Below are 27,410 nucleotides of genomic sequence, written 5' to 3' on the forward strand. Positions count from 1 at the left end.
CGAGCCACTCTTGGTGGTGGACATTGAAATCTCCCTCCCAGAGTACATTTTGCACCCTATGTCACCCTCAGTGCTTCCTCCAAGTGTTGAGCAACATGGAGGAATACTGATTCATCAGCCGAAGGAGGATGACTGACCCTCCACAACCACAACCGTCTTCCTGTGTGCCACATATGATCATTCTGATCCTGAGTTCTAGCTGCTTACACTTTCTGCAGACATTCGTCCTGGATTGCATCAGTGCCCAGGAGGTCCCACATTCCACAGCTGCAACACAACACCTGCCCCACCACTGTTGCTTCTGTTATTTAGTTAATTAAGGAAGTATTTAAATTAAATTAACTTAGAATGATTCTTATGTATACTGCAATTTATTGTATTTTAATAAATGTCAGTATCACCTTCAACTGAGAGTTGACTGATACTGACAGAATCTTTTGGACTGTAGGAGGAAACTGGAACATCAGGAGGAAACCTGTGCACAAGGAGAATGTGCAGACTCTGCACTGATAGTGATCCAAGCCGGCAGTTGAACCAGGTCCCTGGCGTTGAGAGGTAGCAGTGCTAACCACTGTGCTGGCATGCTGCCCGTATCCCCTTTGGTGGACAGAAAGGATCACATGGCATTATTTGACTCTGATTTTTGACAATACTTACCCTTCAACTAAAAGATCATGTGGCTGTTTGTGTGATCTTGCTGTGCACAAATTGACAGTTGCATTTCCCCGTATTACAAAAGTGAAGCTGATTGGAATGTACTGTGTAAGCATCGTTCCCTCACAGTCACTGGGTCAAAATCCTGAAATTCGCTCCCTAATGTAATTGTGGATCAACCCACAGCACATGGACTGCAGTGATTCAAGAAGGCAGCTCACCACCACCTTCTCAAGGGCAATTAGGAATAGGCAATAAATGCGTGCCAGCCAGAGATGCTCATTTCCCATGAATGAATAAGAATAACCTATTCTGGACTTTGTCTTTCTTTTCTGAATGTTTTTAGAAAGTTTATCAAAAATACACATGTAACCTCTTGCTCCAGACTCACTTTTCTTCCCATCAAAAATCCTATCAGCTGTGATTCCTGTCTTCCACTGACTAACTGCACCTCCATCTGCAGTCTAAGCATGTTGCTTCTCTAATTCCAAACCAATCTTGACTACTGTAATACCTACGCTGAACACCAGTGTAAGATTTTAAGGGTTTCAGGAGCCATGAATATCTAAGTAGGCAGTTGACTAGTCAAAAGGAATTTAAAGATAGTTAAAGTAAAAAGCAAAAAGCAGGACCTCAAATGGAATGATCTTTGGATTACTACCTGAGCCACAAGCAAATTGGATTAGAATAAATCAGATTTAGATTTAAATTTAGAGTAAATCGGATTAGATTGTTAACTGTGTGCTCAAAATAGAAATAGGTCTCAGTACTGGGAGTTGTACCACTGGGATTTTACACCTGATAACTGGTATTTATATACAGTGGGTTAATAAGATAAGTTGATAAAGTATGTTTCTTCTAACTCTAGGAAGGGATAAACAGGCCCCTGGAGAGCAGCTGATTAATGAATTGACTAATTATTCCAATCTAGTTGTTGTAGTGTCAGCTCCAAAGCACCAAGGTCAGGGAGCAGCTTTGCAAGTGGAGCGCAGACTGCAGGTGGAATGAATGGATTGAGGTTTGTCAAAGAGGATGAGTTGATGGTTTTTCTACTCTTTTCTTACTTCAGTGCAACCGATGAAGCTGGTTTCTCTTGATCCTATAAATATTTTAGTTGAGTGACCAGTAAGCCAATTACAAATTAACAAATTTTAACCTCTCAGCTGAAGGTGGTACTGACATTTATTAAAATACAATAAATTGCAGTATACATAAAAATCATTCAAAGTTAATTTAATTTAAATAATTCCTTAATTAACTAAATAACAGAAGCAACAGTGGTGGGGCAGGTGTTGTGTTGCAGCTGTGGAATGTGGGACCTCCTGGACACTGATGCAATCCAGGATGAATGTCTGCAGAAAGTGTAAGCAGCTAGAGCTCAGGATCAGAATTATTGGTCTCAAAACCAAACTGCTGTTAGTGTGTAACATTAGGGAGGAGGAGAAATGCCGGGACACTTTGTGCCAGAAATGGTCACACCTCTTAGGATAGGGTTGTCTGTTTTGGTCAATGGTGAGGGAAGGAGGATGTCACCATTGGTGAGACAGGTAAAGATTCTGAGCAGACAGCTCAGACATTTCAATTGCTGAGCAGTTTTGATATGCAGTTGTATGTATGAAAGCGAGCTCTGCAGAGTGGCTGAGCAATCTGACCATGGCATCTTCATAGAGGAGACCATTCAGACAAGGACAGCAAAAAAGGAATGTGGTGGTCTCGAGGACATTATAGTTGAGGGGGGATAAATACTATACTCTGAAGCCAAGACCGAGAATCCAGAAGGCTGTGGCCTGCTTGGATTCCGGGGAAGTGCCGGAAGATTGGAAAACGGCTAATGTTACGCCGTTGTTTAAGAAGGGTGCCAGGCAAAAGGCGGGGAATTATAGGCCGGTTAGTTTAACGTCTGTGGTAGGTAAAATGTTAGAATCCGTCATTAAGGAGGAAATTGCGAGGCATCTTGAAGGGAATTGCTTGATAGGGCGGACGCAACACGGTTTCATTAAAGGGAAGTCGTGTCTGACAAATTTACTGGAGTTCTATGAGGATGTGTCTAGGGCAGTGGATAGAGGAGAGCCGGTGGATGTGGTCTTTCTGGATTTTCAGAAGGCGTTTGACAAGGTACCTCACAAGAGGTTATTGCAGAAGGTCAGGGGACATGGAGTTGGGGGTAGGGTGTTAGCGTGGATAGAGGATTGGTTGTCAAATAGGAGGCAGAGAGTGGGAGTCAATGGGTGCTATTCGGATTGGCGGTTGGTGACTAGTGGGGTGCCCCAGGGGTCGGTGCTGGGGCCTCAGCTATTTACCATTTATATAGATGATCTGGAGGAGGGAACCGAGTGCAGGGTGTCGAAATTTGCTGATGACACCAAGATTGGGGGAAAGGCAAATTGTGCGGAGGGTGTGGAGAGTCTGCAGAAGGATCTAGATAGGCTGGGCGAATGGGCCAGGAAATGGCAAATGGAATTTAATGTTGGCAAGTGTGAGGTGGTCCACTTTGGTAGGAAGAATGGTAGGAAGGACTATTACTTACGTGGCGAAAAACTGCAGCAGGCGACGGTGCAGAGGGACCTCGGGGTCCTTGTGCATGAGTCGCAAAAACCCAGCTTGCAGGTGCAGCAGGTGGTCAGGAAGGCGAATGGGATGCTGGCCTTCATAGCGAGGGGGATTGAATATAAAAGTAAGGAGGTCTTGCTGCAGCTGTATAGGGCATTGGTGAGGCCGCAGCTGGAGTACTGTGTGCAGTTTTGGGCGCCGCACCTGCGCAAGGATATTTTGGCCCTGGAGGGAGTGCAGAGGAGGTTTACTAGGCTGATACCGGAGTTGAGGGGATTGAGCTATGAGGAGAGGCTGAATAAACTAGGCTTGTACTCGTTAGAGTTTAGAAGAATGAGGGGAGATCTCATTGAGACGTATAAGATGATGAATGGGATGGATAGGATAGAGGTGGAGAGACTCTTCCCGCTCAAAAAAGACAGTAGGACTAGGGGGCACAGCCTCAAGATAAAGGGGAGGCGGTTTAGAACGGAGTTGAGGAGGAACTTCTTCACTCAAAGGGTGGTGAATCTCTGGAATTCTCTGCCCGTTGAAGTGGTGGAGGCTGCCTCGCTAAATATTTTTAAGAAGCGGGTTGATGGGTTCTTGATAAGAGAGGGGATTAAGGGTTATGGGGAGAGGGCGGGAAAGTGGAACTGAGCCACAACAGATCAGCCATGATCTTATTGAATGGCGGGGCAGGCTCGAAGGGCTAGATGGCCTACTCCTGCTCCTATTTCTTATGTTCTTATGTTCTTATGTTCTTAAGGTTTGGGTTATCTGCTCTAGTCTGGAGAGGAACTAGCAATGGGAAGGGGGGGAGCCAGTCAACAGAGCCTATGGAGGTACCAATGACATAGATAGTACTAGGAAAGAGGTTGTGCATTGAGACTGAGGAGCTAGGCACTAAATTGAAAAGCAGAACTTCAAAGGTTATAATTCCTGGATTGTTAGCTCAGGCACATGCAGACTGGCACAGGTAAATAAAATTAGAGAGATTAAGGTGTGGCTTAAAGATGGTGTGGGAGAGTGGGTTCCAGTTTGTGGAGTACTGGCACCAATCCTAGGGAGAGTGGGGGCTGTGTTGTCAGGACAGTCTACACCTGAACCATGCTACAATCAGTATTCTAGCAAGCTGTATAACTAAAGGAGTAGAGAGGATTTTAAACAAAATATTGGGGGAGGAATCAAATTTGAGACGATACGGTGAATTAAAGAGCAGGGGTGAGGCAAAAGAGAAATGTATTGACATGGGAAATGATAAACAGGCCATGACAGGAAAGGATAGAGTATAAGATTAAGATTAAATCATCAGACATTACAGATGAACTGAGAGCACATATAGAAGTAAATATGATCTGACAGCCATTACAGAGACATGACTGCAGGAGATATGGATTGGGAGCTGAAGTATATGGGATATTTAGGAAGAACAGGAAGTGAGGATACGGTGGAAGAGTGGCTCTGTTAGTTAATGATGGTATTAGCACAATACAAGTTTAGGAAACCAGGATGTGGAAATGGTTTGGGTAGAAATGAGAAATGATAAAGGCAAGAAGTCCTTCTGGCAATGATGTACAAGCCCCCTAACAGTAACCACATAGGAAAAAAACTGAATGATCTGGGATCGTCAGCATGGTATTATTAAGGAAAGATCAAGTGTTACTAACTGAATACCATTTTTTGAGGAAGTAACAAGGAGGAGTGATGAGGTGATGTTGTCTACAGGAATTCAGTAAAGCATCTGATGAGGTCCTGCATAGCAGAATGGTCAAAAAAATGAGGGACACAGGGAAAGGTGAAGAGTTGTATCCAAAATTGACTCAGTGACAGGATGTTTTTGTGAACGGAAAGCGGTTTCCACTGGTGTTCCACAGGACTCAGTGTTGGGGTCCTTGCTGTTTGTTGTATATATGAATGATTTAGACTCAAATCTGGAACACATAATTGGAAAATTTACAGATGACACAAACATGGGCCATGTAGTGTAGCTGATGGTGAAGAGTATAGCTGATGACTCCAGAATGATGTCAATGGTTTGATTGAGTGGGTGGAAAATTGGCAAATGGAATTCAATCTGGAAAAGTGGGGAGGGCAAATAAAGCAAGGGAATATTCAATAAGTGGGAAGTTATAGAGAGGGTTCGAGAAAGTGAGAGACCTTGGAATGAATGTCCACAGATCCCTGAAGGTAGCAGGACAGCTAGGTAAGGTGGTGAAGAAAGCATTTTGAAAGCTTTCCTTTATTGGGTGAGGTATTGAGTACAAAAGCAGGGATGTAATGCTGGAACAAAACGCTAGTTAGGCCACAGCTGGAATTTTGTGTACAATTTTGATCATATTCCAGGAATGACACAATTTCTCTGGAGACAGTACGGGGGAGATTGACAAGAATGTTGCCAGGGCTTGAAAATTGCAGCTATGAGGAAAGATTGGATAGACAAGGGTTGTTTTCCTTCAAACAGAAGAGGCCGAGGGGTGACCTAATGGAGGTGTACAAAATACTCTGTGGCCCAGACAGGGTAAACTGGAAAGACTTCTTTTTGCTAGCTGAGGAATCGATTACCAGGAGGCATAGATTTAAGGTGTTTAGTACAATTATAGGGAACATGTGGAAAAACATTTCACCCAGAGGGTGCTAGGTGTCAGGAGTTCACTGCCTAAATGAGTGATTGAGGCTGAAACACTGAACTCATTTAAATGATACCTGGATCTGTACAGGAAGAGCTGTGAGGCTACGGACCAGGAGCTGGAAAGTGGGATTAAAATGAGCAGCTAGTTTTTTTTCTGGATGGTGCAGACACAGTGGGCTGAATGGCCTTTTTCTGCACCATAGGTTTTCTGGATAGAAACCCAGGAAAAAAGCTCTGGGAAATAAAGTTTCAGATCCTACCTTGGCAGCTGTTGGAATAGAAATTCTCAGGATGTGGTGTTACTGACACGGTCATTCCAAATTGTCCTTGAACTGAGTATCTTGCTTGGGACTTTTAAGAGTCAACTGCATGATTGTGGACCTGGAATTATGTGTAGGCTAGAGCAAGACATTAGTGAACCAGGTAGGTTTTTACCACGATCAGCAATCGTTTCAGAATCATCATTAGATGACATTTTCTTTAATTCCAGACTTTTATAAATTTATATTGCACCTTCTGCCATGCTGGGATTTGAACTCGGGTCCCCAGAGCATTACCCAGGGTCGTTGGATTACTAGTCCATTAATGCCACCACCCACTGATTTCTGGGCTGAAGGAGTTATCTAATGAAGAAAGGCTGAGCAGGTTAGCTGTATATCTGAGCTAAGCAGGGGCAGCACAGTGATTAGCACTGTTGCATCATAGCACCAGGGACCCAGGTTCGATTCCAGGCTTGGGTCACTGTCTATGTGGAGTTTGCACATTCTCCCCATGTTTGTGTGGGTTTCCTCCAGGTGCTCTGGTTTCCTCCCACTGTCCAAAGATGTGCAGGTTAGGTGCAATGGCCGTGCTAAATTCTCCCTCAGTGTTCCCAAACAGAGTGCGGTGATTAGCAGATTTTCACAGTAACTTCATCACAGTGTGAATATAAGCCTACTTGTGACTAATAAACTTTAACTTTTGGGGCAGCATGGTGGTGCAATGATTGGGGCAGCACGGTGGCAGTGGTTAGCATTGCTGCCTCACAGCGCCCAGAATCTTGGTTCAATTCTGGCCTCGGGTCACTGTCTGTGTGGAGTTTGCATGTTCTCCCTGTGTCTGCGTGGTTTTCCTCCAGGAGATCTAGTTTCCTCCCACAATCCAAGGATGTGTGGTTTAGATGGATTGGCCATGCTGAATCGACCCTAGTGTCGGGATTAGTGGGATAAATATGTGGGGCTACAGAAATAGGGCCCGGGTGGGATTGTGATCACTGCAGACTTGATGGGCCAAACAGCCTCCTTCTGTACTGTAGGGATTCTATACTTATTGGAGTTGAGGGGGGGTCAGTTTAGATCAGAGTTGAGGAGGAACTTCTTCACTCAAAGGGTGGTGAATCTCTGGAATTCTCTGCCCATTGAAGTGGTGGAGGCTACCTCGCTGAATACATTTAAGTCACAGGTAGATAGATTTCTGATAGACAAGGGAATTAAGGGTTATGGGGAGAAAGCGGGAAAGTGGAACTGATCCACTTCAGATCAGCCATGATCTTATTGAATGGCGGGGCAGGCTTGAAGGGCTAGATGGCCTACTCCTGCTCCTATTTCTTATGTTCTTATGAGATGAAAGAGGTGATCCGGGTAGATGTTAAGGGGATGTTTCGTTTTGGAATTAAAGAGCACTGTTTAAAATAAGGGGTCTTCCATTTAAGGCACAGATGGGGATGACTTTCTTCTCTCATGGGTCATTAGTCTGTGGAATTTTCTTCCCCAGAAAGAATGAGAGGATGTGAGTCATTGAACATACTCAAGTCTTGAGTTATTTAAATTTTTGATTAAAAAGTGAGCCAAGGATTATTGGGAGCAGACAGCGAGCAACTTTGTCTTAAATAACAGTTAGATCAACCATGATTATTATTGATTCTCACAGGCTGGATAGGCCAAATGTCTCGCTACTATTTGTTATATTGAGAGTTTCAGTCACAGATAAACTGGGGCAGTGTTACAGAGGTGGGACTAGCATGTCAGAGTAATGCCACAAACCTGTGGAACCAGATATTTGTAAATGGTCTTAATGGGATAAAGCAATGTTCCCTGGATTAGTCCAGGCCTCTAGATTACCAATTCCAGCAACATAACCACAACACCACTGTACCTGTCTGCACTGTGCCACCTGAACTTAAGTGAAGTTGTCTAGATTGCAGTTCACCCCCTGATGTCTCTTACTGTCTTTTCCCCTCAGGTTTTGTGACAATTTATGTACGATACAAACAGGTGGAGGCCCTAAATCAGGAGGATGAGCGTGCCATCTATAAACTGAATCGAGTGGGTCTGCTACTGGGCCTCATCAGCTGCCTGGGACTGTGTATTGTGGCAAACTTCCAGGTAATGATCCATCTGAATGGAGCTTCTGAGTGTAACATAGAGAGAGAGTGAAACAGTGGCACAATCGGTTCAAACATTAGCGCTTGCAGGTAACCTCAGAAACCTGTTTACCTGGGCTACGAACACAACTAGGGGAAGCACAAGTGACATTACAGGATTGGCTCCACAAATGGGATAGAACATAGAACATTACAGTGCAGAACAGGCCCTTCGGCCCACGATGTTGCGCCGACCAATTAAAAAGCAATGACCCACTAACCTAAACCAATCCCTTTCCATCCATAAACCTATCCACGGATCTCTTAAACGCCCCCAAACTTGGCGCATTTACAACTGCAGCAGGCAGGGCATTCCAATCCCTCACCACCCTCTGGGTAAAGAACCTACCTCCTACATCCGTCCTATAACTACCACCCCTTAATTTCCAGCTATGCCCCCTCGTGCTAGCTTTCTCCATCTGAGGAAAAAGGCTATCACTGTCCACCCTATCTAAACCTCTAATCATCTTATATGTTTCAATAAGGTCCCCTCTTAGCCGCCTTCCTTCTAACGAAAACAACCTCAAATCCCTCAGTCTCTCCTCATAGGACCTCCCCTCCATACCAGGCAACATCCTGGTAAACCTCCTCTGCACCCTCTCCAAAGCATCCACATCCTTCCTGTAATGTGGGGACCAGAACTGCACACAACACTCCAAGTGCGGCCGCACCAAAGTTTTGTACAGTTGCAACATGACGCTGCGGCTCCTAAATTCAGTCCCCCTACCAATAAACGCCAAGACACCGTATGCCTTCCTAACAACCTTATCTACTTGATTCCTAACTTTCAGGGATCTATGTACACATACACCTAGATCCCTCTGTTCATCAACACTATTCAGAGTCCTACTGTTAGCCCTATACTCTACACATCTGTTATTCCTGCCAAAGTGAATTACCTCACACTTTTCCGCATTAAACTCCATCCGCCGCCTCTCGGCCCAGCTCTGCAACTTGTCCAAGTCTCTCTGTAAACTATGACACCCTTCCTCACTATCTACCACACCTCCGACTTTGGTGTCATCAGCAAATTTACTAATCCACCCAACTATACCCGCATCCAGGTCATTTATAAAAATTACAAACAGCAGTGGCCCCAAAACAGATCCCTGAGGCACACCACTCATAACTGAACTCCATGACGAATACTTTCCATCAACCACCACCCTCTGTCTCCTATCTGCTAGCCAATTCCTGATCCAATTACCTAAATCACCCTCAATCCCATACATCTGCATTTTCTGCAGAAGCCTTCCATGGTGAACCTTATCAAACGCCTTACTAAAGTCCATATAAACCACGTCAACTGCCTTACCCCCATCCACCTCTTTGGTCACTTTCTCAAAAAACTCAATAAGGTTAGTAAGGCACGACCTACCCTCCACAAAACCATGCTGACTATCTCTAATCAATTCATTACTCTCTAAATAACTATAAATCCTATCCCTAATAATTTTTTCTAAAACCTTGCCCACAACAGAAGTAAGACTCACCGGTCTATAATTCCCGGGGAAGTCTCTGTTCCCCTTCTTAAACAATGGGACAACATTCGCTATCCTCCAATCTTCTGGCAGTATACCTGTGACCAACGACGACCTGAAGATCAGAGCCAGAGGCTCTGCAATCGCCTCTCTTGCCTCCCAGAGAATCCTAGGGTAAATCCCGTCTGGCCCAGGGGACTTATCTATTTTCAAACCCTCAAGAATATCTAGCACATCCTCCTTATCAACTGCAATACTGTCCAGTTTACAACCCTGTAACCCAGTGTTCTCCACAGCTACATTTATGTCCCCCTGCGTGAATACCGAAGAGAAATATTGGTTCAGTGCCTCTCCAATCTCTTCCGGTTCCACACATAACTTCCCACTGCTGTCTCTAACTGGCCCTAATCTTGCCCTAACCAATCTTCTGTTCTTAACATATCTATAGAACGCCTTAGGATTCTCCTTAATCCTATCAGCCAAAGTCTTCTCATGTCCTCTTTTAGCCCTTCTTAACTCACTCTTTAACTCCCTCCTAGCCAATCTAAAGCTTTCCAGTCCACTACCTGAGCCCTCAAGTCTCATCCTGACATAAGCCTCCTTTTTCTTTTTAACCAGCGTATCAACTTTTTTAGTGCACCACGGTTCCCTAGCTTGACCAATTCCTCCTTGCCTGACAGGGACATACATATCAAGGACTCGCAGTAGCTGCTCCTTGAAAAAACTCCACATTTCGGACGTTCCCAGACCCTGTAGTCTCTGAGTCCAACCTATGCGTCCTTATTCTCTCCTAATAGCCTCATAATCACCCTTCCCCCAGCTAAAACTACTGACCCGAGGTTCATGCCTATCCCTTTCCATCACTAAGGTGAACGTAACCAAATTGTGGTCACTATCACCAAAATGCACACCAACTTCCAAGTCTAACACCTGGTCTGGCTCATTTCCCAGCACCAAATCCAATATAGCCTCACCTCTAGTTGGCCTATCTACATACTGAGTCAAAAAACCTTCCTGCACGCTTTGTGCAAAAACTGACCCCTCTAATGAGCTAGAGCTATAGCTATTCTAATCAATATTAGTAAAGTTAAAGTCCCCCATAACAATTACCCTATTACTTTCACTCCTATCCAGGATCGTCTCCGCAATCATAAGAACATAAGAACATAAGAAATAGGAGCAGGAGTAGGCCATCTGGCCCTTCGAGCCTGCCCCGCCATTCAATAAGATCATGGCTGATCTGTCGTGGCTCAGTTCCACTTTCCCGCCCTCTCCCCATAACCCTTAATCCCCTCTCTTATCAAAAACCCATCAACCCGCTTCTTAAAAATATTTAGCGAGGCAGCCTCCACCACTTCAACGGGCAGAGAATTCCAGAGATTCACCACCCTTTGAGTGAAGAAGTTCCTCCTCAACTCCGTTCTGAACCGCCCCCCCTTTATCTTGAGGCTGTGCCCCCTAGTCCTACTGTCTTTTTTGAGCGGGAAGAGTCTTTCCACCTCTATCCTATCCATCCCATTCATCATCTTATACGTCTCAATGAGATCTCCCCTCATTCTTCTAAACTCTAACGAGTACAAGCCTAGTTTATTCAGCCTCTCCTCATAGCTCAACCCCCTCAACTCCGGTATCAGCCTAGTAAACCTCCTCTGCACTCCCTCCAAGGCCAAAATATCCTTGCGCAGGTGCGGCGCCCAAAACTGCACACAGTACTCCAGCTGCGGCCTCACCAGTGCCCTATACAGCTGCAGCAAGACCTCCCTACTTTTATATTCAATCCCCCTCGCTATGAAGGCCAGCATCCCATTCGCCTTCCTGACCACCTGCTGCACCTGCAGGCTGGGTTTTTGCGACTCATGCACAAGGACCCCGAGGTCCCTCTGCACCGTCGCCTGCTGCAGTTTTTCGCCACGTAAGTAATAGTCCTTCCTACCATTCTTCCTACCAAAGTGGACCACCTCACACTTGCCAACATTAAATTCCATTTGCCATTTCCTGGCCCATTCCTTTCCTCAACCTCTGTAGAACTTTAAGGAGGTCTATAAAAGACTCCCAACAGGGTGACCTCTCCTCTCCTATTTCTAATCTCTGCCCATACTACCTGAATAGACAAGTCCTCATCAAGCTTCCTCTCTGACACCGTGATACAGTCCTTGACTAATAATGCTACCCCTCCCCCACTTCTACCTCCTTCTCTACTCCGACTGAAGCATTTGAACCCCGGACCCTGCAACAACCATTCCTGACCCTGCTCTATCCATGTCTCTGAAATGGCCACAACATCAAAGTCCCAGGTACTGATCCACGCTGCAAGTTCATCCACTTTATTGCGAATACTCCTTGCATTAAAGTATACGCATTTCAAACCCTGCTCCACTCCACCCCGACGATGCCATGCATTGCAGTCCCCATCTATGCCCCCCTCACTTTCATCCCTGCTACTCAGGATCCCACCCCCTCTCTGAATCAGTTTAAACCCCCCTGCATAGCCTTTGCAAATTTTCCCCCCAAGATATTGGTTCCCCTCTGATTCAGGTGTAGACCATCACTCTTGTAGAGGTCCCACCTTCCCCAGAATGAGCCCCAATTGCTCAAGAACCTGAACCCCTCCCTCCTGCACCATCCCCTCAGCCACGCGTTCAAACTTTCCCTCTCTCTGTTCCGCTCTAAACTATCCCGTGGCACAGGCAAGAGTCCCGAGATAACCACTCTGTCTGACTTGGCCTTTAGTTTCCACCCCAATTCCATAAATTTCTGCTTAATATCCCCTTCCCTTAACCTCCCTATGTCATGCGTCCCCACATGAACTATGACTTGGGGCTGATTTCCCTCTCCCTTAAGAGTCCTGAACACCCTCCCTGAAACATCCCGGACCCCAGCCCCTGGGAGGCAACACACCAGCCCTGAGTCCCTACCATTACTTCTGACTCTCCTATCTGTCCCCCTAACTGTGGAGCCCCCTCATAATGGATACGCCTCATAATTTTCTAGGTATCACATACGGGAGCGGCATGATGGCACAGTGGTTAGCACTGTGGCCTCACAGTGCCAGGGAACTGGACAGTGTTATCCTAACTAGCAAAGAAATCTCAGTGTCCCGGATGATTAATAACAAATTGGTCTATAATTTGCCGATAATGTAAAAAGGATGATCACTTTGGAGCTTTGCTAATTACACACCTTGTCCCAGCTTTAAGACAATGCTTCTTTTCAAACTGTGGGTGGGATTTTTCGGCCACACTGTCCCCAAGGGTGGAAAAATCCCACCCAAGGTTAATGGAGCTTTGCATGGTCCGTGTCCTGCCTGCTATGGTTCCTGTGGCAGGGGGATGGGAAAATTCCATCCTCTCTCATCTTGAGGTAAGCTGAGTGTTGACCGATAATCGGTTATTTCTGTCTGTCATTTACAGTTGAACCATATTCCTCCCAGTCAATCATATTATCTTTTTATTCTGTTGCTTTGAGAAGTGCTTCTTATTACCACAGCACTTTTGAGAGGCTGCATTAATAATCAAGTGTTAGTAATTTGTCCATAATTATAAAAGTTATAAACCTTTGTGTTCCAAATTACATTTCCATCCTTTCTAACATGCGCATTAATGAATTATTTATTCTTTAATTATCTCACAATTAACTGATATGGCTGGATTTCAATATTGCTACTTTAGTTTTTATTGAAATAGCTTCCATCAGTTTTAGCAGCAAATGCTAAAGAACATATTAATTTAAACTGCTAAATGATAGTCACACTGAAACTAAAAACCGCCAACAGTGACTCCTCTCTGACATCCTAATTGTTAAGGAGGAAACCGGAGGAACCGTTTCAACCCAAGATTGATAAAAGTTAGACATTGATTTCTAAAGTTAGACAAGGGTAAGTAAAGCCCTGTGAACTATTTCTGGAGCTTTCAGACAGTTGTTATCCTTGAAAACCATTGTTTCATCTTGTCTGTTTTTAAATTTTGGAAACTATGAATTACATGAGTTATGCCAATCAGATGCCAAGTGTAATATTGTTGGTTGAGGTATAGGGGATGCAATCTGATTCCAGTTCTCAGCTCCTTAACAAAATAGTATCACTTAGACTTGTCCTGGGTAACCCAGGTTTACTTGGCTGTTTTCTCAGTCTGGGGCTTGCTCAAGGGGAACCCGGTACAAGGCCGAAGTCATAAGTCATCAGTTTGTTGGAATAGGCAGGGCCAAGTATTTTGGTTCCTGATGTATTTAGACCTGTGCAGTGTCCAATAGTGTTATTATCCAGCTGTATTTCATAGAAACATAGAATTGTACAATGCAGAAGACGCCATTTGCCCCATCCAGTCTGCACCGACTTTCTGACAGAGCATCTTGGCACTATCCCTGTCACCCATGTTTTTACCCCACTAATCCTCCTACACGTTTTGGGACACTAAGGGACGTTTTAGTGTGTCCGTAACCTGCAAATCTTTGGTCTGTGGGAGAAAACCCATGTAGACACGGGGAGACCGTGCAGTCTTCACACAGAGTTACTGATGCTGAAATTGAACTCACGTCCCTGGTGCTGTGAGACAGCAGTGCTAACCACTGTCACCATGTCACCCCTTAAAATGAACCAGTATTCGTATTGATTGTAACTGGTGAAGTTGCTTAAAATCATAGAATTCCTGTGGTGCAGAAAGAAGCCGTTTGGCCCATCGGGTCTGTACCAACTCCCTCTCTAACCTCACGTATTTACCCTGCTAATCCCTATAACCTGCAGATCTTTGGCAGTGCCCATGCATGACCCTCACTGTGCGATGCATTGACCTGAGCTCCTCGGGTGGTTTCTGCTTGCCCAGTGCACACCACAGGATATCAGTGGTAATGCACGCTAGCGTTCCCTCAGAGCCACATGAATGGTTTATGTAACCGGGGAGGGGGAGTTACCAGGGGTAGAGACTGCTAATGAGATGTAAATTTATGATAATGGGCTCACTAACGTTGAATGTCAGGATTCCATTAGCTCAGTGATGGGGGTGGGGGTGGGGAGCAATTGAAATCTCACTGGACAAGTTGCGTTTTGGGCCCCTCATGATATTTTGCGCTCCTGTGACCATTCACGCCCGCTATGAACAGGAGCGCAAATTCCCAGCCACGGTTTTTAAGTACTCAGATGGTTCTTCCTCCACTTTCACTCATAGCAGTGTTTTGGAGATTAGCCTTCCATTCTGGGAGACTCCTGGGACACTCGAGGCCTGATCTCTAGGCTTCAGTTTGAAATGGGATGATTGATAAGCCATGCCCCCTACATCCTGACCCCTCTGCGGCCCAGACAGCTCGGCAATGAGCCCAAACTGCCTCAGTTAAATAAAGACCAAACTATCTGCTACCTCAAGCCAGTGAGAATGAGGAGAAGGGAGCTCGGTCAGAATACTAGGACGTAAGACCACAAGATGTAGGAGCAGAATCAGGCCATTCGGCCCATAAAGTCTGCTCCAGCATTCAATCATGGCTAATGTGATTCTCATCCCCATTCTCTTGCCTTCTTCCCATAACCCTTGATCCCCTTATTGATCAAGAACCTATCTATCTCTGTCTTAGAAACACTCAATGACTTGGCCTCCACAGCCGTCTGTGGTAATGAGTTCTACAGATTCACCACCCTCTGGCTGAAAGAATTCCTCCTCATTTCAGTTTTAAAGGAACGTCCCTCATTCTAAGGTTGTGCCCTCAAGTTCTAGTCTCTCCCATTAGTGGAACATCCTCCCCATGTCCCTCAGTATTCTGCAAGTTTCAACTAAATCCCCCCTCATCCTTCTGAATTCCATGGAATGTAGACCCAGATTTCCTTATATGACAGACCCTTCATTTCTGGGATCATTTTTGTGAAACTTCTCCCTCAAGATCAGCACATCCTGCTAAGTCTAAGTGAGTGGGCGAGGGTCTGGCAGATGGAGTACAATGTTGGTAAATGTGAGGTCATCTATTTTGGTATGAATAACTGCAAAATGGACTATTATTTAAATGGTAAAAAATTGCAGCATGCTGCTGTGCAGAGGGATCTGGGTGTCCTTGTGCATGAATCACAAAATGTTGGTCTGCAGGTACAGCAGGTAATTAAGAAGGCAAATGGAATTATGTCCTTTTTTGCTAGCGGATTGGAGTTTAGAAGCAGCGAGTTTATTTTGCAGCTGTATAAGGGGCTGGTGAGGCCACACCTGGAGTACTGTGTACAATTTTGGTCTCCTTACTTGAGAAAGGATATACTGGCACTGGAGGGGGTGCAGAGGAGGTTCACTAGGTTGATTCTGGAGTTGAAGGGTTGGCTGATGAGGAGAGACTGAGTAGACTGGGGCTATACTCACTGGAATTCAGAAGAATGAAGGGAGATCTTATAGAAACATTTAAGATTATAAAGGGAATAGATCAGATAGAAGCAGGGAAGTTGTTTCCACTGGCACGTGAAACTAGAACTAGGGGCATCACCTCAAAATAAAGGGGAACAGATTTAGTACCAAGTTGAGAAGGAACTTCTTCACACAAAGGGTTATGAATCTGTGGAATTCCCCACCCAGTGAAGATTTTGAGGCTACCTCATTGAATGTTTTTAAGGAAAGGATAGATAAATTTTTGAACAGTAAAGGAATGAAGGGTGAGAGTGAGTGGGTGGGTAAGTGGAGCTGAGTCCACAAAAAGATCAGGCTTCCTACTCCTGCTCCTAGTTCTTATTTTCTTATGTTCGTCCTTCCTCCAGTATGGGCCCCAAAACTGCTCACAGTATACCTCTGTGAGGAGGTTTAAGCTGTGGGTGAGGGGCTGAGTGGGTCACTGACCAATGGCAGTGCCAGGGTGGACAGACAAGATCAAAGCCCAATCTCGAATTTTGTCATGTCTGTGTCACAATCTCCAACCTCAGTCAATCTGGGTTAAACAGGCTGGGACGTCCAGACTGCCTGGTTAACAGGGCGGTGTGTGGGGGAGACAGGAAACCAGCACAATTTGTAACCTCCCTCCCCCCCCTCCCCGGCTCATTTCAATCAGCTGCCTGGTGGGCTGGGTTGGGATGATGAGGTCAGGATGGCTTGGGTCACTGAGCTGCAGTATTGATCCTGGCCACCAGAGGGGAGTGTGGGGATGTTGAACTGCCAAGAAACTGCTCGTCGGCTTAAATTTAATTAATATTCAATTAATCTCTTTAAACCAATCCCCACCATTAGGCAAAGCAGAAATATCGCCTTTTCCAGCAGCCCTGTGCTGAGGGGCTGCCAACTCCAACATTATCACAGAACCATAGAATCAATGCAGAAGGAGGCCATTCAGCCCATCGAGTCCAGATTGATAACAATCCCATTCAGGTCCTGTCTCAGTAACCCCATATATTTAACCCGCTAATCCCCCTGATATGGAGGGAGAATTTAGCACTAGCCATTACACCTAACCAGCATGTGTTTTGGACTGTGGGAGGAAACCCATGCAGACACAGGTACAACATGCAAACTGCACACAGACAGTGATCTGAGGCCGGAATCGAACCCAGGTCCCTGATTCTGTGAGGCAGCAGTGCTAACCACTGTGCCACCTCAAAGAACTCCCTGGAGTCGCATCATCTGTGATATCTTGTCAAATACACCAATGTGGACATTGCATTATGAGTGGCCCAGCCAGTACTGATTGGTCAACACTGAGGAATAACATTACTCTGATCCGGTCCATCTGTCCATGTCTGACTGAGGCAGCAACTGCCCGGCTGATCCGTGCTGGCCCGCGGCGTCTGGCCTGACCCCAGAATCTGGCCAGGCTGAAAAGTTACTTCACCTTGGCTTAGAGTAGGACTGTTCTCCTTTTGGAAACTATCATAAAACCAAACCAGTTCACAGGGTTACATTTCCCGGTTCAACTCTGTGTCTGTGGGAGTCTGCGTATTCTCCCCGTGCTTGCGTGGGTTTTCTCCGGGTGCTCCGGTTTCCTCTTAGGCTGATTGGTGTAACAGATTGTCCCTAAATTAGTCTCCCCTCAACCTGGTTTCCAATGTGGAGAGCCATAAACGTAGACACGGGTCATGGGTGGAGAGGGGACTCACAATGTTGAAATGGCGGCGTGGGCTCGTTGGGCCGAAGGGCCTGTTTCCCAGGCTGGGTTGTTCTTTGTTCTTTGTAAGCCATCTTTGGGGAGACCTTCCGTAAAACGTACAGAATAAGAACAGATCAATATTTGAAGGTGTCAAAATATGATTAATTGAAGGACATGCCATTGTTAAATTGACAGAGCCATGAATAAATGAAATTGCTTTTGATTAAGTGCCGGGCTGATTAATCTGATAGCTCATTTTAAAACCGAGCAGAGTTATGCTTGGTCAAAGTTAGAATTTGTGTATAAATTAGTTACCTCGAGGTAAGAGCAAGATGATGACAATAATTCCCCGTTTAATTAGAGCAGTAGTTCACAGAGAGAGAGACAGAGGTGCGGGGCGGTGTCTAGCGGAGGCGCGGGGCGGTGTCTAGCGGAGGCGCGGGGCGGTGTCTAGCGGAGGCGCGGGGCGGTGTCTAGCGGAGGCGCGGGGCGGTGTCTAGCGGAGGCGCGGGGCGGTGTCTAGCGGAGGCGCGGGGCGGTGTCTAGCGGAGGCACGGGGCGGTATCTGGATGTTGTTCGTCCATCGTCATCGATGAGGATCTCCACACCATTATTCATTTTGAGGCTGGTTGCGGTGTGTCCGAAGGTGACTGATCAGCCAATTCAGGCACGGAATGTCCTGACACATATTGGACAGACTTGTGTAGACATTGTAGTTGTTGCGCTGGTGGCTCTGGACTTGTGCAGCTTGCGCTTAAGTTGTGCTTCAGCAACACACCTTGCTTCGTGAGCTTGACAGCCTTTGTGGATGAGGCAGCGCCAGGTAGGGCGGTTTTGTACCAGCGTTTCCCAGGTGGTTGTGTCAATGTCAAGCGACTTCAGGGAGGCCTTGAGTGTGTCTTTGAAATGGTTCTTCTGCCCTCCATGCGAGCGTCTTCCAGCAGAGAGTTCCCCAAAAAGGAGCTGCTTGGGTATGCACTCGTCTGACATACAGATGACATGACCTGCCCACTAGGTCAGCGCTCCCATCAGCAGTGTGTGGACTGATGGTAGACTTGCTCTAGAGAGAACTTCAGTGTCTGGTACTTTGTCTGGCCATCTGCTGCGTAATATTCTGCAAAGACAAGTCATGTGGAAATAATTGGTGTGGAGGGATATGGTCCAAGTGCAGGTCAGTGGGACTGGGCAAAAAATGGTTCGACACAGACAAGAAGGGCCAAAAGACCTGTTTCTGAGCTGTAATTTTCTATGGTTCTATGATCGAGCTGTCTTGCATGCCTTCAATACACAGTCCACGTTTCACAGGCGTACAGGAGGGTAGTGAGTACCACGGCACTGTAGACCTTCAGTTTTGTTGTTGGGCTGATTCCTCAATGTTCCCATACAGTGGAGTGCAGTCTACCGAAAGCAGAACTTGCCTTTGCTATTCTGCAGTTAACTTCTGTATCAATAGTCACTGCTTGGGAGAGGGTGCTGCCAAGATAAGTGAACTGGTCCACTGCCTGTAGTTTCTGCCCTTTCATTGTGATTATGGGTTCTGTGTACGGTGCATGAGGAACAGGCTGGTGCATGACTTTGGTCTTTTTAATGTTGATGGTGAGTCCAAAGTTGTCACAAGCAGTGGAAAATTTGTCCATACTGACTTGCATCTCTGGCTCTGAGCCAGTGTACAGGGCGCAGTCATCGGCAAAGAGGAAGTCTCTCAGAACAGTTTCTTTTGGTCAGAATCGGTCAGTATCTAACAGAGACTGAGAGACGCGGGGCGGCGTTTGGCGGAGAGCGGGAGACGCGGGGCGGCGTTTGGCGGCGAGCGGGAGACGCGGGGCGGCGTTTGGCGGCGAGCGGGAGACGCGGGGCGGCGTTTGGCGGAGAGCGGGAGACGCGGGGCGGCGTTTGGCGGAGAGCGGGAGACGCGGGGCGGCGTTTGGCGGAGAGCGGGAGACGCGGGGCGGCGTTTGGCGGAGAGCGGGAGACGCGGGGTGGCGTTTGGCGGAGAGCGGGAGACGCGGGGCGGCGTTTGGCGGAGAGCGGGAGACGCGGGGCGGCGTTTGGCGGAGAGCGGGAGACGCGGGGCGGCGTTTGGCGGCGAGCGGGAGACGCGGGGCGGCGTTTGGCGGCGAGCGGGAGACACCGGGCGGCGTTTGTCAGAGAGCGGGAGACGCGGGGCGGCGTTTGGCGGCGAGCGGGAGACGCGGGGCGGCGTTTGGCGGCGAGCGGGAGACGCGGGGCGGCGTTTGGCAGATACTGGTCCCTGGCTGAGTTTGGTATGGATATGACAGCAGACATGGTACCCCCAGCTGATTTCGTCGCTTTCCCCCCCACCCCACCCCGTTCTGACCATTAACTCTGTTTATCTCTCTCTTGCCGGACATTTCCAACGCTTCCTGTTTCATTTCAAATTTTCAGCAGTTGCAGCAGTTTAGTTTCTGATTCTGGCCTCTTGCCTGTCTCTGAATTCCTTCACTCCAACACTGGTTGGTCCAACCCTAACCACTGGGATTTCCCTCTCTAACTTTCTCCGAATCTCTACCTGTCTCTTTGCTCCATTTAGCCACTCCTTAAATATTTCACCAAGATTCTGGTTGCTGTCTGTCCTAAAGTACACTAATGGCTAAATTCCCAATTTTGATTGACCAACCTCCTGTGATGTTTTGGGTAGTTTTACTATATTAAAGGCTCTATATAAATGCGGTTTGTTTTTGTGTTTTTTCAGCATGCTGTCCCACTCCCAGACATGTTCCAGTCCAGCGGCACAGTGGCACAGTGGTTAGCTGTGCTGCCTCACAGTGCCAGGGACCCGGATTTGATTCTGGCCTTAGCTGATTGCGAAGGTTGCACGTTCTCCCTGTGTCTGCGAGGATTTCCTCCAGTTGCTCTGGTTTCCAATCCAAAGATGCGTGGGTTGGGTTGATGCTAAATTGACCCGAGTGTCAGAGGGATTAGCAGGGTGAATACGTGGGGTTACGGGGATAGGGCCTGCACAGGATTGTGGTCGGTGTAGGCTCAATGACCTCCTCCTGCACTGTCGGGATTCTATGAAACATAACATTTAGCACAAGCCAACTCCCTCCTTGTTTTCAAGTGAAAATGTTTCTGAAATTCTTAAGGAATTGGAGCAAGTCCAGAGGACAAGCCTGATCTTCTACCTTCCAAACCACTTTGAATAGTAAGCGAACAGACCCCCAGTCTTTCTCAAGTGTAACATGCCCCAACCTATTCGTAACATACACAATCCTGGAAGATTTCGAGCTTGCTACTTCTAGCAGAAAGTGTTCTGTGATTCAGATGAGATCGAGATTACATTACAGAGCTTTGTTTAGTGTCTTTTGGCCAAAGCACAGATGCGCTCTCTCATCAGAGAGAGGGAGCATTTCTCCAGAACCATTCCTGACCTCAGGATGCCCCCAAAGCACTTGACAAGTTACTCATTGGCTGCCAAGTGTAATCACTGTTTGTAATGTAGCAAATGTGGTTTATCCCCATCGCAAACAGCACTCTGATAATGACCAGATAATCTGTTTTGGTCGATGCTTGAAAGATAAACATTGACTCAAGGGTTGTAAACCAGAGGATGCAGATTTAAGGTGACTGGCTGAAGAACCGCATGTGACATTTATTCTCCGAGTGGTTAGGATTTAGAAATCACGGTCTGATCAGATAGTGGATAAAGATTTCAAAAGGAAAATTGATAAATTCTTGCAGGAGAAAAGATTGCAGGATACAGGGGACAAGTGGGAGAATGGGATTGGATTTCCAAAGAGCCAGTACAGATTCAGTGAGCTGATGGGCCTCTGTGCTGTGTTATTGTGATTTATGAGTTAATGGTAATACTGATTGTGGATTTGGCCTGCAGCTTCCATCTGAGGAATCAAGAATCTCAGAAGCACTCAGGGCAGAGTGAGAAAAGAGGTTAAACAAACTCATAGCAACTAGAAACAATCACACAGAATGGCCACATCTGTCTCATTCACAGAACAGTTAGATGCAGGTCACTAACCAATTAACCAGGTCATTAACACAACTCCAATGACAATGTTGAAAACATTCCAGCAACAGGGGACATACAATCTGAATGAGAATTTGTCAGAATCACCAAACAGATTTAATAGGATATTGTTCATTTTTCTTAATTTATTCATGAGATGTGGGTGTTCTTGGCTAGGTTGTCCATCCCTAGTCATCTTTGAGAAGGTGGTGGTAAACTGCTCTAGTCCATAATGTACACCCACAGTGCAAGTAGGGAGGGAGTTCCAGAATTTTCACCCTGTGACAGTGAAGGAACGGCAGTATATTTCCAAATCAGGATAGTGAGTGGTTTGGAAGGGAACCTGCAGGTGGTGGTGTTCCCAGGTATCTGCTGCCCTTGCCCTTTTGAATGGCAGAGGTTGCGTGATTAGAGACTTTACAAATACCCATGTTGAAGAATAGTTAGTGTATGTATTCACCTAAGACCAGCTGTTAGGAATTATAAGGGTGTGGCCGTGACAATCTCCTTTCTATAAATGTTTATGATAAAAGCTGAAAGCTCCAATCAGAAGAACAATGTGCTATAGGTTAACCAATCAGAACCTATTGATGATGCCCAACAGGGACATAGACAGACAATGAACTGGAGGCTAAACTCAATGCAAAAGTAACTCCATCATCTTAAGGCACAGAATCATAGCATTCTGTAGCACAGAAGGAGGCCATTTGACCCATCATTTGTGTGCTGGCCCTTTGAAAGAAAAGAGTATCCCCTGCCCCATAGTCCTGATCAGCTTTTCTTTTCAAAGAATTATAATTGAATATGCTTCTGTCTCCATTATTTTTTATTCAACTGTGGGACATGGGCGTCAATGGCTGGCCAGCATTTATTGCCCATCCCTAGTTGCCCTTGAACTGTTTGCTAGGCCATTTCAGGGGGCAGTTGAGAGTCACATTACTTTGACTCTGGAGTCACATGTAGGCCAGTCTAGGTAAGGACAGTAGATCTCCTTCCCTAAAGGACATTAATGAATCAGATGTATTTTTTTCCTGACAATCAACAATGGTTTCTATAGACTCTTAGTTTCAGATATTTTTTATTGAATTCAAATTTCACATCTGCCGTGGCGGGATTTGAACCCCAGAACATTGGCTGAGTTTCTGGATTAATAGTCTGGTGGCTACTAGGCTGTCACCTCTCCACTCTAGATCACTGCCACAAACAACATAAAACCATTCCTCCTCACCTCCCTGTTCATTCTTTTGTCATCGTGTTAATCTGGTTACTGATATTCTTGCTAATGGAAACCTTTTCTCTTTATTAACTCTTATCAAAATACTCTATCATTTTGAACAATAAGATCCAAGTTTTCACTCTGCACACCTGTCGGGTGCACAGAGACAGGAGAATTCCTTCCTCTGAATCCCACAGATTGGATTTTCATTGTGGGTTCTGGATGGGATCCCATGATGTGTCTGGGTACAGAGGCAACTGAGCAGAAGGCCTGGCTCCCAGGGCATGTCTGGGTGAGCTCCGCAGAAGTCCTGCAGTTGTGCTTGTGCATAGTGTTCAATTAAATAAAAAAAAATAAAACAATAACTCTCATCACTCCACAGCACGGTAGCACAGTGGTTAGCACTGCTGCTTCACAGCTCCAGGGACCTGGGTTCAATTCCCGGCTCGGGTCACTGTCTGTGTGGCGTTTGCACGTTCTCCTCGTGTCTGCGTGGGTTTCCTCCGGGTGCTCCGGTTTCCTCCCACAGTCCAAAGGTGTAAGGGTTAGGTTGATTAGCCATGCCAGAGTTGCCCCTTAGTGTCCTGGGATACATAGGTTAGAGGGATCAGTGGGTAATTATGTAGAGATATGGGGGTAGGGCCTGGTTGGGATTGTGGTTGGTGCAGACTCGATGGGCCGAAGGGCCTCTTCCTGGACTGTAGGGTTCTATGCTCCTCAATCCTCCCACACACTCCCCATGACATGCCACTTCATGCCTCTCCTTACCTACCACATCCCTCCCCAATCCCCCACCCTGGTATCATATCCCCTGTGGCAACCTATGGCTCTCTACCCATCCCCTTCATACTCCCTATGCCTCATTTTGCCCTTTGAGGCCTTTATATCAATAGTGCCAACCATCATCCTTTGCCTTTTACCCCCCATGCCAACTTAGATAGTATCCTTACATTGTGCCTTGACAGCTTGACAGTTCTTTGATAGCTTGACATTTCCATTGAGTTTATGCACTTCCTGTGCATAATCATATTTACTTTTTAACAATACCAAAGGATGCCTTACCTTCCTCGAGAGAAATCCCAGGACCATATGTAAACGGGTACCTACCTCTCTGATGGGGTACCCTGGCCACAAATCCACCAACGTGGTATCAGTTATACCTGGTCTAAACAGCACACTGTGTTTCACACGCCTGTCCTACCAAGTACCCATTCTAGTGGAGGCAGCTGGTGACTTAAATAGGCAGCTGCCCCTGTAAACTGCACGTGCATGAACCCTGGCCCGACTCTGCGCCCAACCCTGCAAAAATGGAACATGCTGTGACTGGGGGCAGGACTGGAACATCTGGCTCTTTCGGATATTGTGTGCTATGAAGGAGAAGTTTCCACTGTGACACCAACGTGGGCCCATGAGCTTAAGTTTAACGGACTTTATTGGCTCCAGAGTAGTGAACCTTGTCAACTCACATTTGGAACATTGGTTATCTCATTCCCGGCATTATAGTTCCCCCAGAAAAGCCTATACCCAGAGGTGGCTCACTGATCCATTACTCAAATCACTTGCACTGAAAGAGTGCTGGAGGCAGAATTGTTCTGAAACTGGCTAACTGAGGCTACGTAACCTGTGATATAGATTGCCAAAAAGCTGCGGATTAATTGCACTTTCTAATTGTTGTTGTTCGTCCATTGTCATCGATGAGGACCTTTCTAATTACTGCTTTTAAAAAGACAAGAGATGGGTTCACCTACTCTGCTGTAATAATCAATGTGAAATGGGCTGTGATTGGATGATGGTAAAGTCTCCATTCATATTATTATACTAAATATGAAAAAGCTAGGCAGGTCATTTACAGTACACAGTATGATTTTCAAACTGATGTTTACCCCGTAAACAATTTTCGAGTAACCTGAACCCACTGTCCTCAGCGTATTGAAGATAGATTGTGATATTTTTGGCTCAGTCAAGCTGAGCAAATACAAGGTCAAACAGGACATTGGCCACTACCATGTGGAGCATTCCCCACAGTACCCCCCCCCCCCCCCCTCACCTACCCCGCCACCCCCAAAATCAAAATCCTTAATCCAAATAGGAAACAGAAAAGTAAATTGTGGCAGTATTGAGGGAATTGTACACTGTAGGATTTTCCGATTACGCCTGCCTGAGACCAGAAATTCCCACCCGTGGTCAACATACTTTTAAACGATCCATCAAATTTTCCACCCCGCCCATGATGATTCCTGCAGCAGGCGTGGGCATAAAATTCACCGTCATCTTTTTAATTTGATGGTGAACTAAGGTCCTCTTAACTGACTGCACTATTCAAAGCTGTTGTTCCCAGTATCCTGACCAATATTAATCACTCCAACTATTGTCACCCATACCATATTATCTGCTCGTTTATATCAGTGCTGTTTGTGGGATCTTGCTGTGCACAAATCTCCCTCGGGTACATCACTGACTATGTTTCAAAGATGCAGCATTGGATGTAAAGTGTTTTGGAACTGTTCTGAGGTTGTGAAAGGTGCTTTATAAATTATATATTCTTCAAATTAAATATAAATCATTTTCTTTCCATCCATTCCAGAGTACTTTACAACCTAGAAAGTATTTTGGAAATGTTGCAATGTAGAAAATGCTGCATTCAATTTGTGCACAGCAAGCTCTCACGAGCAACCATAAGATAACTGGCTGGATAATCTGTTTCTCTCATGTTGGTTTGTGGTAGATTGCACAGGATTCTTCTTCAGGAATGGTGTCTTCCAGCTCAGAGGGCAGACAGTAGGTTCCTCAGCTGAAAGACCGCACTCCTTACAGTGCAGTGCTCCCTCAGTCCTGCCAGACTAGATAATATGCTGAACTCTCTGGAATGGGGCAGGCTGGTACCCACTGAACCCAGGACACCCAACCAATTCACAGTAACCTAACCTAACCAAACCAAACTGTAGCAACAGCAGAATAGATTGTGGATTTAACCATCAAAACACTAACTATCCTGTATTGGAAAACAGGCTTGGGCAGTGCTTATGGCAAGTTTACTCCCCTACCAAGATTCAGTGTGATGTGATAAAGCTACTTCATGAGTGATGATGTGTGATTGGTTATTTGATAACGTTATGGTAATTTAGTTTGCCTGGTGGACAGGCGGTGAGAATGGAAGAGTTTCCTGGTCAGAAAACCACTGCAGTACTGTTCCAAGTGTAATCATAGACTGTGGGATCAGCACTCTGCAGGAGGAGAGTTGATTTTGTGAACTTTGAGTCAAAAACAGAGAGAAAAGGGTTTGTATAAACAAGACTGCTTGGTGAACTGTGACCTTGAGATCGAGATGTGTCATATATTTTAATACATAAAGGCAAGTCATATGTGAAAGACATTGGAGACAGGAGAGTTTATCAATGTTTTCAAAGTGCTTTTGACCTGATAATCTAGTGTTTAATTGTTGTTCAGTTGTATGTTTGTTTGTCTTTATTCTTTCAACGGCTATATATCTTTTAGCTGACTGTAAATCACTGGATAGAGATCATTTGTAAAGAGGTTGTCTCTTTTACACAACGGCTCAACCAGACTCAACCAGAGATAGTGATGTTGGTATGAAATATAATTGAAGTTCCGAAAAGACTAGTCAACTCTGTTTGATTGAAGCATTACTCAAGTTGTGTATGACCAAACAAATCCTCAGTCCACCGTTACTTTAACATGAATCTATTGGATGACTCAATGATAGTTCACGTGTCTCTTTATCATTTTGTTATTCTGTTCTTTTTCCCTTTAGAAGACCACAATCATTCAAGTCCATGTCTTTGGCGCTGTGCTGACATTTGGGATCGGGATTATTTACATGCTGCTGCAGACCATTCTATCCTACAAGATGCAGCCCCTCGTCCATGGCATTGGAATCTTCTGGATTCGCTGTGTGCTTTTAATTTGGTGTGCAGGAAGCATCATTAGCAGTATCCTTACAGAAGGTCAATGTATTAAGAGTCTCCCATCAGGGAAGGACCTTCTTGACAGCCCAGAGAGTGTCAAAATGGGACGTAGGGACTGTCTGGATTTAGGGGGATTGTAGACTGGGCACTATCCGGGATTCGGCGGGGGGGAGGTTTGTAGACTGGGGACTGTCTGGGATTCGGGAGGATTATAATCTGGGGACTGTCTGGGATTCAGAGGGATTATAATCTGGAGACTGTCTGGGATTCAGGGAGGTTTGTAGACTGGGGATTGTCTGGGATTCGGGAGGTTTGTAGACTGGGGATTGTCTGGGATTCGGGAGGATTATAATCTGGGGACTGCCTGGGATTCAGAAGGATTATAATCTGGGGACTGTCTGGGATTCAGGGGGATTATAATCTGGGGACTGTCTGGGATTCAGAGGGATTGTAGACGGGGACTCTCTGGATTCAGGGGATTGTAGACTGGGGACTGCCTGGGATTCGGGGGATTGTAGACTGGGGACTGCCTGGGATTCAGGGGGATTATAATCTGGG

General features: G+C 46.0%; 1 protein-coding gene across 2 annotated transcripts in view; it reads left to right on the forward strand.

Moving 5' to 3' along the window:
* Positions 1 to 27,410, forward strand: part of LOC145356855 (DNA damage-regulated autophagy modulator protein 2-like) — a 97,372-nt gene that overhangs the window by 50,618 nt on the left and 19,344 nt on the right. For both annotated transcript variants that reach the window (XM_080209791.1, XM_080209789.1), the window contains 2 exons: positions 8,036 to 8,178; positions 26,699 to 26,876. In XM_080209791.1, coding sequence (XP_080065917.1) covers positions 8,036 to 8,178; positions 26,699 to 26,876 — 321 coding nt within the window. The remainder of the gene's footprint in view (positions 1 to 8,035; positions 8,179 to 26,698; positions 26,877 to 27,410) is intronic.

The sequence above is a fragment of the Carcharhinus amblyrhynchos genome, chromosome 22 (genome assembly GCF_965287045.1).
Source record: "Carcharhinus amblyrhynchos chromosome 22, sCarAmb.v2.hapA, whole genome shotgun sequence".
NCBI lineage: Eukaryota > Metazoa > Chordata > Chondrichthyes > Carcharhiniformes > Carcharhinidae > Carcharhinus > Carcharhinus amblyrhynchos.